This window comes from Bos mutus, chromosome 29 (genome assembly GCF_027580195.1).
Source record: "Bos mutus isolate GX-2022 chromosome 29, NWIPB_WYAK_1.1, whole genome shotgun sequence".
In the NCBI taxonomy this organism is placed as follows: Eukaryota; Metazoa; Chordata; class Mammalia; order Artiodactyla; family Bovidae; genus Bos; species Bos mutus.
In genome coordinates this window covers 23,326,498-23,339,857 of record NC_091645.1, presented here as the reverse complement: position 1 = coordinate 23,339,857, position 13,360 = coordinate 23,326,498, and the positions used below count along the sequence as shown (strand labels likewise).

Here is a 13,360-nt window from a genome sequence, read left to right as displayed (position 1 = left end):
GCTGACAGTTTTTATTGATTGTAATGGAAGTCGACAAGTGTCTGTCTTGGCTTTTATGCAAGCTGGAATATTTTATTAACTGTCTTCAAGGCAGAAATACATAATTGGCTGCATTTTGAAAACCCTCCTTGTCAGTTTCGCAAGTCTTACTTTTTGTTAGCCTGTTGCCAAAGCTTGGGTCCTTGCCAGTTTATAAACAGACCACATCTTCATCCATATATTTACATGCCTGCCAGGAACTCTTCCCCACTCCCTTTTCCTTTCCCTTTCAAAGCAATTTGTTTCAGTGTTTTAGCCTACAAAAAAGGAAACCATTTTCTTCAGTGTAAACAGAGATCTGCAGGGAAATAAGAGTGTTAAAGAAGAATTAGCATTTGTTTGGCGGCAAAGCTGCTTTCATTTGTATCGGAAAGCTCCAAGTGTTGGAAGGGCTTGCCTAATCTTCCTTATTCCACACAGAAGAGGCTAATAATGGCATAATTTTTCTAACTCTTTTTCTGCATCTCCCTGTATTTTTTAATGTGAAATGAGAAATGTTCTTGGAACAACGGAAATAATGGGCATTAGTGCCCTAGACCAAAAAACAAAAAAACAAACCCATAACATATCACCTGCCTGGTGCAAATTTATTTTTCAGTACCTGGTGAGCTGAGTGCAGGAAGATGAAGAAGGTGGCAACAGGTGGATGTAACAAAGAGGAAGAAAGATCCATTTTCTCTTTCCATTGTACTAATAGTCAAAACTCATTAATTTGGGCTCTGCCCCTTAGGGATTTATTTAGAGCCCCAGAGTGGCTGAGATTTAGCACTGTACTAACAACAAGAAATGGGATGGTTTAGCAAGTTAATAGTGTAAATAAGGTTGCAGGGGAGAATGTTAGGCTACCTAAAAGGACCCTAGTTTTCCAGCACTGAAAAACTGTTTCAGCTGACTGTTAGCATCGAATGCAAATAACTCATTATGGACAGTTGAATAGTATCTCTCCATGAAGGCAATTAAGATAGAACCTCATTAAAAAAAATTTTTTTTTATCTTGTTTTTCCTTTTTTTTTTTTTTAAATTGGAGGATTATTTCTCCACAATGTTGTGTCAGCTCCTGCCATACATCAGGAGCTGACACAATATTGTGGAACTCTGAGGTGGGTGGCCAGTGGGAGTTTGCTGTGTGACACAGGGAGCTCATTCGGTGCTCTAGAACCTTATTTTGAGAACAGGACTACCTTGTAGCACCATCTTGTGAGTCCACGTAACTAGGAGACTTTCTCAAATGATTTTATTTACACTGTGAACTGTGGTGTTGGAGAAGACTCTTGAGAGTCCCTTGGACTGCAAGGAGATCCAGTCAGTCCATCCTAAAGGAAATCAACCCTGAATATTCATGGGAAGGACTGATGCTGAAGCTCCAATATTTTGGCCACCTGATGTGAAGAACTGACTCATTGGAAAAAACCCTGATGCTCGGGAAGATTGAAGACAGGAGGAGAAGGGGACAACAGAGAATGAAATGGTTGGATGGCATCACCGACTTGATGGACATGAATTTGAGCAAGCTCCAGGAGTTGGTGATGGACAGGGAGGCCTGGCGTGCTGCAGTCCATGGGGTCACAAAGAGATGGGCAAAACTGACTGGCTGCACTGAAGTGAACTGATAGTGGACCAGCACTGGTCTGAGGTTAGCAGACCTGTAGTTGATGGCCCAAGATTAAGGTGTCCTTTTGTTGTTCTTGTTGAGTCACTAAGTCAGGTCCAACTCTTTGCAACCTCAGGACTGCAGCATGCCAGGCTTCCCTGTCCTTCACCATTTCCCGGAGTTTGCTCAAAGTCATGTCCATTGAGTTGGTGATGCCATCCGACAGTATCCTTTAGAAAAGCTAATTAAAATATCAGAGCTTTTAGATTTTTCATAGGTCTAATGACCAGGTGATCAGTCCCTAGATCAGTAGTTTTCATCAGGCATATCAAAATCACCTCAGGGCCATTTAAAAATTTTATAGAAACTTGTACTCCCTCACCCTCCTCTAAAATTCTGGTATGTACCCCTAGTTTAACAACTAGCATTCCATATGATTTTCACAGACTCTTAAGAGCTATAAATTTATAGTTTAATATTATGCAAGCCAGGCTTCAGCAATACATGAACTGTGAACTTCCAGATGTTCAAGCTGGTTTTAGAAAAGGCAGAGGAACAGAGAGCAAATTGCCAACATCCACTGGATCATCAAAAAAGCAAGAGAATTCCAGAAAAACATCTATTTCTGCTTTATTGACTATGCCAAAGCCTTGGACTGTGTGGATCATAATAAACTGTGGAAAATTCTGAAACAGATGGGAATACCAGACCACATGACTTGCCTCTTGAGAAACCTATATGTAGGTCAGGAAGCAACAGTTAGAACTGGATATGGAACAACAGACTGGTTCCAAATAGGAAAAGGAGTAAGTCAAGTATGTCAAAAGGTGTATATTGTCACCCTGTTTATTTAACTTATATGCAGAGTACATCATGAGAAATGCTGGACTGGAAGAAACACAAGCTGGAATCAAGATTGCCAGGAGAAATATCAATAACCTCAGATATGCAGATGATACCACCCTTATGGCAGAAAGTGAAGAGGAACTAAAAAGCCTCTTGATTAAAATGAAAGAACAGAGTGAAAATATTGGCTTAAAGCTCAACATTCAGAAAAGGAAGATCATGGCATCTGGTCCCATCACTTCATGGGAAATAGATGGGGAAACAGTGGAAACAGTGTCAGACTTTGTTTTTTTGGGCTCCAAAATCACTGCAGATGGTAACTGCAGCCATGAAATTAAAAGACACTTACTCCTTGGAAGGAAAGTTATGACAAGCCTAGATAGCATATTCAAAAGCAGAGACATTACTTTGCCAACAAAGGTCTGTCTAGTCAAGGCTGTGGTTTTTCCTGTGGTCATGTATGGATGTGAGAGTTGGACTGCGAAGAAGGCTAAGCACCGAAGAATTGATGCTTTTGAATTGTGGTGTTGGAGAAGACTCTTGAGAGTCCCTTGGACTGCAAGGAGATCCAACCAGTCCATTCTGAAGGAGATCAGTCCTGGGTGTTCTTTGGAAGGAATGATGCTAAAGCTGAAACTCCAGTACTTTGGCCACCTCATGTGAAGAGTTGACTCATTGGAAAAGACTCTGATGCTGGGAGGGATTGGAGGAAGGAGGAGAAGGGGATGACAGAGGATGAGATGGCTGGATGGCATCACTGACTCAATGGACATGAGTTTGGGTGAACTCCGGGAGTTGGTGATGGACAGGAAGGCCTGGCGTGCTGCAATTCATGGGGTCGCAAAGATTCGGACATGACTGAGCGACTGAACTGAACTGATTGTGTCAGGGAGGAAGAAACTTCTTCCTCTTCTCTCCTAGGTTTTTCTGGTGAGTCTAGGAATTAAACTGATGTGAGACCAGTTAGTAGATACTCAAAACAGATTTCAACAACATGTGTACATGGCCGAGATCCAGGAAAACTGAGTAGCTTACCATAAGTGGCTGAAATACCTCACCTTAAATACCATTTTCAGCTAAGACTACCTGGATGTGGTGGTAGAACTTTGGGATTGCAAGGGGGAGGTAGACAATTCATATGGAGATGGAGATGGCAGAGCAAATTTCAGTAGATAAATGTTTGCTGGACCTGCAGAGACAGTGGGTGCAGAGTGCATGCTGATCTTGTCTCCCCACACCTGGCTCATATTCCTGGCAGAGAGCTCTGGTAATAGCTCTCTTCTGGGAACAGACCTTCTGTCTTGATTGTTTTAGGTAGTTAGGGTGAAGGTCAAAGTTTCTTTCTGTGTCTTTTGGGCTTTGATTTTTTTCAGGTCTAATCTTACATTCCATATTTGTCACATTTCAAGTGGCAAGTTTTGCTCGCCTACAATTATATACTTCATAGTTTTTAAGCATTTGATATAGGTAAGGTGTTGATTGTGACTACTTTGTGGAATATACTATGATGGGAATTGCAGGGGATGCTGAGGTGAAAGCCTATGTTTTGTCCTTCATGGTGTTTCCAATTTAGTAATTTGGTTGGTTGCCATTCAGTTCCAGATAGTAATATTTTACTCTATTAGTGTACTGGATGTTGATACTACCTTCACCATTGTGTAAGGAGTAAATATTGCTCTGCTGCTGCTGCTGCTAAGTTGCTTCAGTCGTGTCCGACTCTATGCAACTCCATAGACGGCAGCCCACCAGGCTCCCCTGTCCCTGGGATTCTCCAGGCAAGAACACTGGAGTGGGTTGCCATTTCCTTCTCCAAAATATTGCTCTAGGAAATCCAAATGATTGACAACAGGGAGCACGTTCAGTAGCTCAGTCTTGTCCGATTCTTTGTGATGCTATGGACTGTAGCCTGCCAGGCTCCTCTGTCCATGGGATTTTCCAGGCAAGAGTACTGGGATGGATTGCCAGTTCCTTTCCCAGGGACAACAGAGCAGTGTTTTTCAAAGTGGGGCTCTTTGACTTTTTGTGAGAATCCTCTGGGACAGCTTTTGAAAATGATGAATCCGGGCCCACCCTGACTCCCCTGAAACAGAATCTGACATTGAGACAGGAATCTGAATGTTAAATACTCAATGTGATTCTTAAGAAGTTGGCATTTTGAGAAATACTGCATTGGTCAATGGTATGAAATAAAGCATAGTCTTAAAAAATGAGATCAAAGGAGGTCTGCTGGTATAGGCTCAGCCAGAGTTTCTTTTTTCCAGTTAAGTATAGATACATTTGAAGTTAAGTGAAGAAAAATAATAGAATTTCTATCTTTTTATCCCTTATTTCACCTTTTTGGGGGAGAAGTTGCTATGTTTTAAGGTATGCTTTTATCTTTAGAAATCCTCAAAGATGATTTTTCTGAGAGAGATAAGGCCGATCACCTTTTTGTTTGTTGTTTTATGCTTTATAAAATTGTTTTCTAAAGAAAACTAAGTGCCTAGCAAATGCTTCCTTTATTGACAAATGTCCAGGAAATAAATAAAATCCGCCTGCTATCTGCCATTTCCACATCTTCAGAATCAAACAATTTTGACCTGCAGTTGGTTGATTCCATGCATGCTGAGCCTGTGTATACAGAAATTATACTGTATTATGTCATTTCTGCAAATTTTTGTATCCCTGATGGGTAGGGGAAAAGGAGGTCCCAGAATTACCTTCCAACTACTGAGGGATGACTCTAGTCCATATGACAGTTCAGTGCAAGACCTTTTGGTTCTTATTATGAGAAGGTCCTGGGATATATACATCGATATGTATTTATAGGTAAATGCATACACTCACTCTTCTTTGGGTTACAGTTGGTATTTGTACAGTATATTCCGCCTTTCTTTTTAATCCAGACTGGAATTATAACCATTCAAACAAATTAGCATTCCCATCTTGATTCATTTGGTAAGAAAACATTTTAAGCCAGTATGTGGGCTGACCCTCATGACCTTTTTATTTTTTTTAGAAAAAAATATGAAGTGCCTTGAGGTTTTGTGCTGATGGGGATCAAAGATCTGTCTGTTCTTATTTCCATTTTTGTTCAGGTCAACACCATTGACCTTCATCTAATGATCTGTGTAACACACATGTGTGTGCCTGAGATTACTAGTAGAAAGAGAAATGAGGAGGGATGCAGGAAGAAGAAAGTGTGGGAGAAACAATTAGTAATTTTAAAATGCAAAATCAGTCAGTCATTAAAATAAAAGGGCCAGTTCACTATACAGCAGAAAATAACCCAATATTGTAAAGCAACTATGTGAAAAAAAAAAAAAAGCCCAAAAGAATACTGCTGTGTATAATATACATTGCTACAGGATAAGCAAAAGGAATATCCTTTCAAATGGATTTTCCATTTCTTTTGGCAAAGATAATACCATGACAAATATATTCTAGGTTTCCAAGGGTCTTTTTCATGGCTAATAAAAATAAGAACGATTTAGGCTTTTCTGACCAGCAGGTAATAGACCCAGCCCTTTCCTAGTATAAGTATTTTCTCTACTTTTGCATCACTGAGGGTGATCAACTGTCCTGATTTGCCTGGGAGTCTCAGTTTTAGCACCCAAATCTCTAAATCCCAGGCAGACCTAGATAGTCACTCTACTTCATCCATGTTTAGCCTATTTAGACAGATATTTTCTAATGTGATATTATATCTCTCTGATGGTCTGTTCTATGATGGAAATCTATAGCTTTGATTTACTCTTGACTGATTTTTTCTTTTATCTTGAAAGTTAGCAAAAGCATACAGATCTAAATTGTGACCATTTCAGTTTGGACAAAGATTTCATTGACCCAGCACTTAAGTGCTGGAAGGTTCTGCAGCTTTTGCATACAGCACTTCTTTTTTTCTAGATCAAGTGACTGAAGCTCAGAGAAGATGGTTGACTTCCTAAGTAAACCCAGTTAGCTACAGATAAACCGCTCACTGACAATCCCATGCTTTTCTCAGATTCCTCAAACATGCTTGAAAGGTGCCCTGGCCTCTTAAAGGAGATAATTTGCTTTGAAAAACTGTGCAATACTGTGCCAGGAAGAAGCTGATTGACTTAGATTGTGCTCTATTAATTACTCCCTGGAATTCCCTTGCAAGACATGGCAAATTCATTTTGAAGAACTGTGGCAGGGACCTCCTTCCCATGGTGAGGCTGTCTGCTCTGGTAATCATAGACACTGTATCATCCTCAAAGAGGAACAGATTAATAAAGGTATCTCGTTTTGAGGAAGAGGCCTTTTGACCCTGTTGTTTCTATTAACATTTCCAATTAATATTTTATCTTGAAATAATAAGCAGAAACAGCATTTGCTGATTACCTTTTGCTGTTCAGAGAATAAGCACATAAATGTTAAACTTTACTCCCTCTGAAAGACTTGCCACACTATCATAAGCCTATATTTTATTTATAGATTAAGCTCGGTATACTGAACCAGCTTCTACATGTTCCATCTGTTCTGTAATATCTCTTCCATCAAACCAGGGAAAAAATACTCTAGAAAGAGAATCTTGAAATTCAACATGAAAAGTCCAAAAGCTATGTCAATATTTTCATTGAGAGATGACAGCCCCAATGACTTTCTTAAATTAGGGCTGTTCTTCTAGATATATTGGAAAATTAAAAGACCTCCTTTCATCCACAGTGAGATGTTGAACAAATCTTAAGACTCACCAGCAAAGACTCATGTTATTCAATTAGCTGAGAGCAAGGTTCTTAGTTTTCCCCAAGTCTAATATTATTTCCTTGATTAAATGAATCAGCAGAGCATTTTAGTCTAATATGTTCCTATTGTCTCTTTCCCCCACCTAAGATAATCCTGGAAATCAGCAATATTTAATGTTTTAAGATGACTAGGGCATTGAGGAGAATTTTTATTGCATCAGTGCCTTTTTAGAGGGACAGCTTAAAAACATTGACTGATGGATCCTTAGTTCTATGATATCATTAGCATAAATCAGTAGTAAGTAATTGTAGCTTTCTCAAGATGAATGGACATTTTGAGATTTCTGGAAGAGCATGAGTTGCAGTAGGTCACTGTGACCAACTCAGCTTCTGAATGAGGTTATCAGTCATGTTAAATAAAAAAAAATCTTCCCTGTAGAGAGCATGTGACAGGGGCCATTTGAATTGATACGTGTAATAGTGATTGCCACCTCTCTCTTCTTTTATCAAGGGGATTATCCAAGATGGGAAAATCATCTTCATGCCAAACGGATATATAACACAGTGTCCAAACCTGAATCGCAGTAAGTAGCAACTTAAAGCATTTCAGAATTATGTTATATAACTTGTTGATAATATGAGAGAAGCTGTCAGGAAGGATATACACAAACTATTTACATTGTTGACTTATGAGGTGGTGGGATTAGTGAGAGATCTTATGTATCCTAAATACTTCTGTCTTTGAATTTTTTTAAAGTTTATGTATAATTCATAGAATTAAAATTTGAAGATAAGAAAAGTTAACATGAGCAGTTTTTAGTCTGTAGATTGATACAGAAAGTTATGCTTGGTATAACTATATAAATACATGTATAAAAACTATTTTTAAAATTTCTTGAATTGGATAGTTTACTTTTGCTGCTTCTGTGATAATTCACAATTCTTTAGGCCTGATAAAAATGAGCTTAATTTAAATTTAAAAATGTTTTACAGTTTAAAACATACTGCCTTTCCTTTCCTTTCATTTCGTTTTTATTAATGAAAGGGAAAGATCTAGATCTGAAATCCTTGTGCATTCACTGCAATTTTGAAGTCAAACTTAACCAGAAAAGTGAAAACCCTTCTACATAACCAAACAACTATGGTTGAAAAATATATTTTCTTCTGTTAGCACAGTATCAACATTTATTTTATATTTTCTTTATTGAGCTTGCCCAACTTGCAGTGATTTCTTAAGCCTGGTGCAAGGAATAATGGATTTACAAGAGCTTTTGGCCAAGATGACTGCAAAAGTAGGTATCTAAACTTCACTTGTGATGTTTCATTTTTTTGTCCATTCGATCTGGAACTCAGAGTGATTTGCTATAATGGAAACATTTTTAGCTTTGGCATCTGAAATATGTTACCATAAAAATGGTTTACTCTTTCTTGAAATAGGACAACCTATAGTAAACATAACCATTTACGTCTTTGATGCTATTCAGCTGTATCAAAATGTTTGCTTGAAAAATGTTTGGAAGAAAGAGGCAATATGTATCACTGTAGCCTCCCTGGGAGTGGAAAAGGAATTTTCCCATTGGCTATTAAACTAGTAACACTGCGAGCTGGTATATGGTCAGAGTCACTGCTGCTTATAAGCTAATGCATTCTGGATGCAAGAATAATTGCCAATAATCAGAAAGGGCAAAATCACCGTTGTTAGAAACAGATTACTGTCACAGGAAGGCATTATATCACATTTCTAATACATGATTCATTTCAAAACTGGTACTGAGTTCAAATAGTCAAGGAGGCAAGTTTGCTTTTAACAACTTCAGTCTTCTACTTCTGTATCTCTCCATCTTCTCCATATCCACTTGACAAGCATCTTTTGAGGATTTGCTCTTTGCTGGACACTGTATTAGGCAAAGAGGAGGCAATGATGAAGTCATTTCTACCCCCACAGATGTCATATTGAGTGGCAGAGCCAGAAATGTAGACAATTAGGGGCTTTAATAATATATTCATAAAATTTAGATTGATAATGAAAAGCCCTGAGCCTTGTGAAGAAAGGTGCTGAATAAATAGAAAACATGGCTAGTGCTGTTGTTATGATACCAATCCGTCGTGGACATGAGTTCCAGCCTAGGGCGAAGAAAGAATTAGGTCGGGCCTAAGAGACATTATACTCTGCAAAAGGAAGACTTTTAGTAACAGTGAAAATGATACATTAATCCTATTCCACCTGCAGCTGTGACGGCTCCTGCCATCAGCCATAGTACGAGGGGAAAATTGGTGGGGTACGTCAGTGTTTGGGAGGTAGGGCTGTATTTTGGACTCAAAGATTGTGCTGCTGAAGACAGTCTTTCTGTTTCAAACTAGGTTTTTTGGCCAAGTCTTTTTTTGTCTGCAAAGGAGAGAAAGAGCGCTTTCGTAAAGAGAGAAACTAAAACTGAGAATTGAGAGCTTTTCACATCAGAGTATAGTGGAAATGTGAAACGCAGGCAATTATTTGCTTTCCCAGCTTGTGGCATGTAGAAGCTATTATTTCATATTGTCTGGAGCAGCTTGATCTCAATACTGTTAATTATATTTTAGCTTGCTACCAAATTTTTGGACCAAGAAACATGCCACTCAGCTTCAGGTGACTGTGGTTCTTCATATCCTGGAGTTGATGGTGCCCTTTTTGTTCTCATTCTTTTTTTTCGCAGGAATATCATTTTTGTCTTTTTAGCTGTACATTATCTAGCAGCCGCATTGAGCTCTGTCCTCAAAACATTATTATGTAAAATGGGCATTTGTGAGGCAGAAGATATTTAATTGTGGGTGATTACAAGCAGACAGTGGTTTAATCCACCTTCTAAACACCCCCGGCCCTGTAGAAGATTTATAAGTCTATTTCTTTCAAACTGTGAATAGAATTATAATTAGAAAACTGAGTACTTCAATTTTCTCTGCAAAATTTGGAGCCCATGATAATCTAGAAGAGGAGCTGGCAAACTTTTCTTGTAAAGGGCTGGTTAGTAAATTTTAGTTTTTGTAGATCAAGAAGCAAAATTGAGAACATGATGTATATTTTTATTTCACTTGAATGAAATTGATCAATGTAACATGAAGATACTCAACATTGCTAATTATCAGGGAAATGCAAACCAAAACCGTACAATGAGATACTACCTCACACCTGTCAGACTGGCTGTCTTCAAAAAGAACGCAAGTAGCAGATGTTACTGTTTTCTCCATAGTAAAGGGAAGCTATGTAAATGATTATAATACTTTGTTGAATTGTTTTCATTTATAGTAGAAACTTTGTAAACTATTGATGGAAGTATAAATTGAGGCAGCCACTGTGAAAGACAGTATGGAGGTTTCTCAAAAAACTAAACGTAGAACTACCTTATGACCCAGCAATTCCGTCCCTGGGTACATATCCAAAGAAAACCAAAATACTGATTCAAAAAGATACATGCACTCCAGTGTTCATCGCAGTTTTATGTAGAATTGACAAGCTATGTAAGCAACCCTAGTGTCCATCAACAGATGAATGGATAAAGAAGATGTGGTACATATACATATTATATTGTAGCTTGTTACCAAATTTTTGGACCAAGAAAGATGCCACTCAGCCTCAGGTGACATGCGCACACACAATGGAATTCTGCTCAGCCATGAAAAAGAGTGACATTGTGCCATTCACAGCAATGGACTTGGAGGGCATTATATTAAGTGAAATAAATACGCGAAAGGCAAATGCTGTTTGATATCACTTATATGTGGAATCTAAAAAGTACAACAAACTAGTGAATGTAACAAAAAAGAAGCAGACTCATAGAGAACAAGGTTGCAGTTTTTAGTGGGGAGGTCTGGAGGAAGAATATGGGGATAGTGAATTAAGAGGTACAAGCTATTGTACAGTATATCATGGTAGCTTATTATACAGCAAGGAGCATATAGTCAATATTGTATAACTTAAAATGGAGTATAAACCTTTAAAAATTGTCCATTACTATATTGTACACCTGTAACATATAATATCTTATACATCAACCATACTTCAATTAAAAATTATAATCACTGAAAAATATAAAAATCATTCTCAGCTCACAGGCCATACAAAAATAAGTGGGGCCAGATTTGGTCCAAGGGCTTTAGTTTGTCAACCCCTGATCTGGAATAAGCTGGAAAGATACTAGGTAATATTTATTGAACATTTACTATGTGTTAGTTACAATGCTTAAATTTTTAGATTCCCTCTCTTTAATCCTTACAGCAATCCTGAGTCAGGTTTATTAGCACACTATCCAGGAGAAGATGGAGTTCCAAGAAGGTTGTGTAAGTTTTCCCAAGAAAAATGAATGGCAAAGCTGGAATTCAAGCTTAGATTCTGAAAGTTGAATCATGACTGAGAAAGTTTATGGTTGGGGGAGAAAGGATTAGAAAGAGAATCAAAAGATATAAAGGAGGAATGACTGATGGAGAAAGAGAGGAAGATACTGCCAGTAAGAGGATGGCAATAATAGTGAGAAGAAGCATGGGCACGTAAGAGGAGAGAAATAGAGGAGTATGTGTTCAGAAGGCATCTGTTGGGAGTGAAACGTGAGCATGGAGCTTGTAGTAGCTTTTGAAGGAGGAAGATCAGGTAAGAACAAGGCCTCTGATCTCACCCATCTGGTTATAGCCACTTGTCCTTAGATACATGTGGCAATTTTCTGAGTTCTGGGTTCACATTATGCATGCTTCTGGCAGACCCACTCAGGGGTAACTTCTATTGTATGATCTCTTTAAGGTTTTTCAGATCATGGGGATGACTCAGAATTAGACTGCAAACCTGGGATCAGCCAGGTGAATTCTCAGCAAAGAATTCCTTAAGATTTCTCAAGGAAGATATTTCTAATTAGCCAGGACCACAGTCTGAACTGGATGGTCTTCCTTCTGTGCCTGTATAAGCCTTGTTTCTTTTTCGTTCACTCTGAAGCTGAGGGTACAGCCCTTTCGGGCCCCACCTTGATGTAGGAGTTTCCTTTAAGACATCTCCTCTTGGGCAGACCCTGTTATCTGTCTCCCTGGCCTCCTCTGTAGCCGTCAAGGTGGGAGCCCAAAGGCTGCATGTTTTGGCTGACATCATGAAGCTTTGATGCTCACTCGCCTCCCTAGATCCCTGGCCATGAGTTTGTTTTGGCCACTATGGCTTCTTCCTTTTGTATCAGCTCCTATGATGACTTTTTAAAATCTTTGGTTTGTGTATTTTATCCAGCTTTTTAGTTGGTTCAAGTAGGAAAGACTTTCAGGGTACCTAGTCTGCCATCTTTCTGGAAGCAGTGTGAAAGAGATGGAGTCTGGGGTGATAGGCCAAATCAGAAGACAAGTAGGATTCCTGGGCACAAAGGAAATTCTGGGGCACTAAATTCATCTGTATTTGGATTTGCCTTTGGTTAAATAAGCCAAGATTTAGCTAATAGGATTAGAGGTTTGGTTTGAGTTGCCCAGCAGCTATGATTAAAATCATAGAGTTTTGCCAAGAGAACACACTGGTCATAGCAAACACCCTCTTCCAGCAACACAAGAGAAGACTCTACACATGGACATCACCAGATGGTCAATACCAAAATCAGATTGATGATATTCTTTGCAGCCAAAGATGGAGAAGCTCTATACAGTAAGCAAAAACAAGACTGGGAGCTGACTGTGGCTCACATCATGAACTCCTTATTGCCAGGTCAGACTTAAATTGAAGAAAGTAGGGAAAACCACTAGACCATTCAGGTATGACCTAAATCAAATCCCTTATGACTATACAGTGGAAGTGAGAAATAGATTTAAGGGACTGGATCTGATAGAGTGCCTGATGAACTATGGACGGAGGTTCATGACATTGTACAGGAGACAGGGAGCAAGACCATCCCCATGGAAAAGAAATGCAAAAAAGCAAAATGACTGTCTGAGGAGGCCTTACAAATAGCTGTGAAAAGAAGAGAAGTAAAAGCAAAGGAGAAAAGGAAAGATATAAGCATCTGAATGCAGAGTTCCAAAGAATAGCAAGGAGAGATAAGAAAGCCTTCCTCAGTGATCAGTGCAAAGAAATAGAGGAAAACAACAGAATGGGAAAGACTAGACATCTCTTCAAGAAGATTAGAGATACCAAGGGAACATTTCATGCAAAAATGGGCTCAATAAAGGACAGAAATGGTATGGACCTAACAGAAGCAGAAGATATTAA

General features: G+C 38.8%; 1 protein-coding gene across 2 annotated transcripts in view; it reads left to right on the top strand.

Annotated features, from left to right (window-relative positions):
* NELL1 (neural EGFL like 1) overlaps positions 1–13,360 on the top strand; it is a 1,049,219-nt gene that overhangs the window by 241,235 nt on the left and 794,624 nt on the right. For both annotated transcript variants that reach the window (XM_070364999.1, XM_070364998.1), the window contains exons 6-7: positions 7,676–7,748; positions 8,374–8,456. In XM_070364999.1, coding sequence (XP_070221100.1) covers positions 7,676–7,748; positions 8,374–8,456 — 156 coding nt within the window. The remainder of the gene's footprint in view (positions 1–7,675; positions 7,749–8,373; positions 8,457–13,360) is intronic.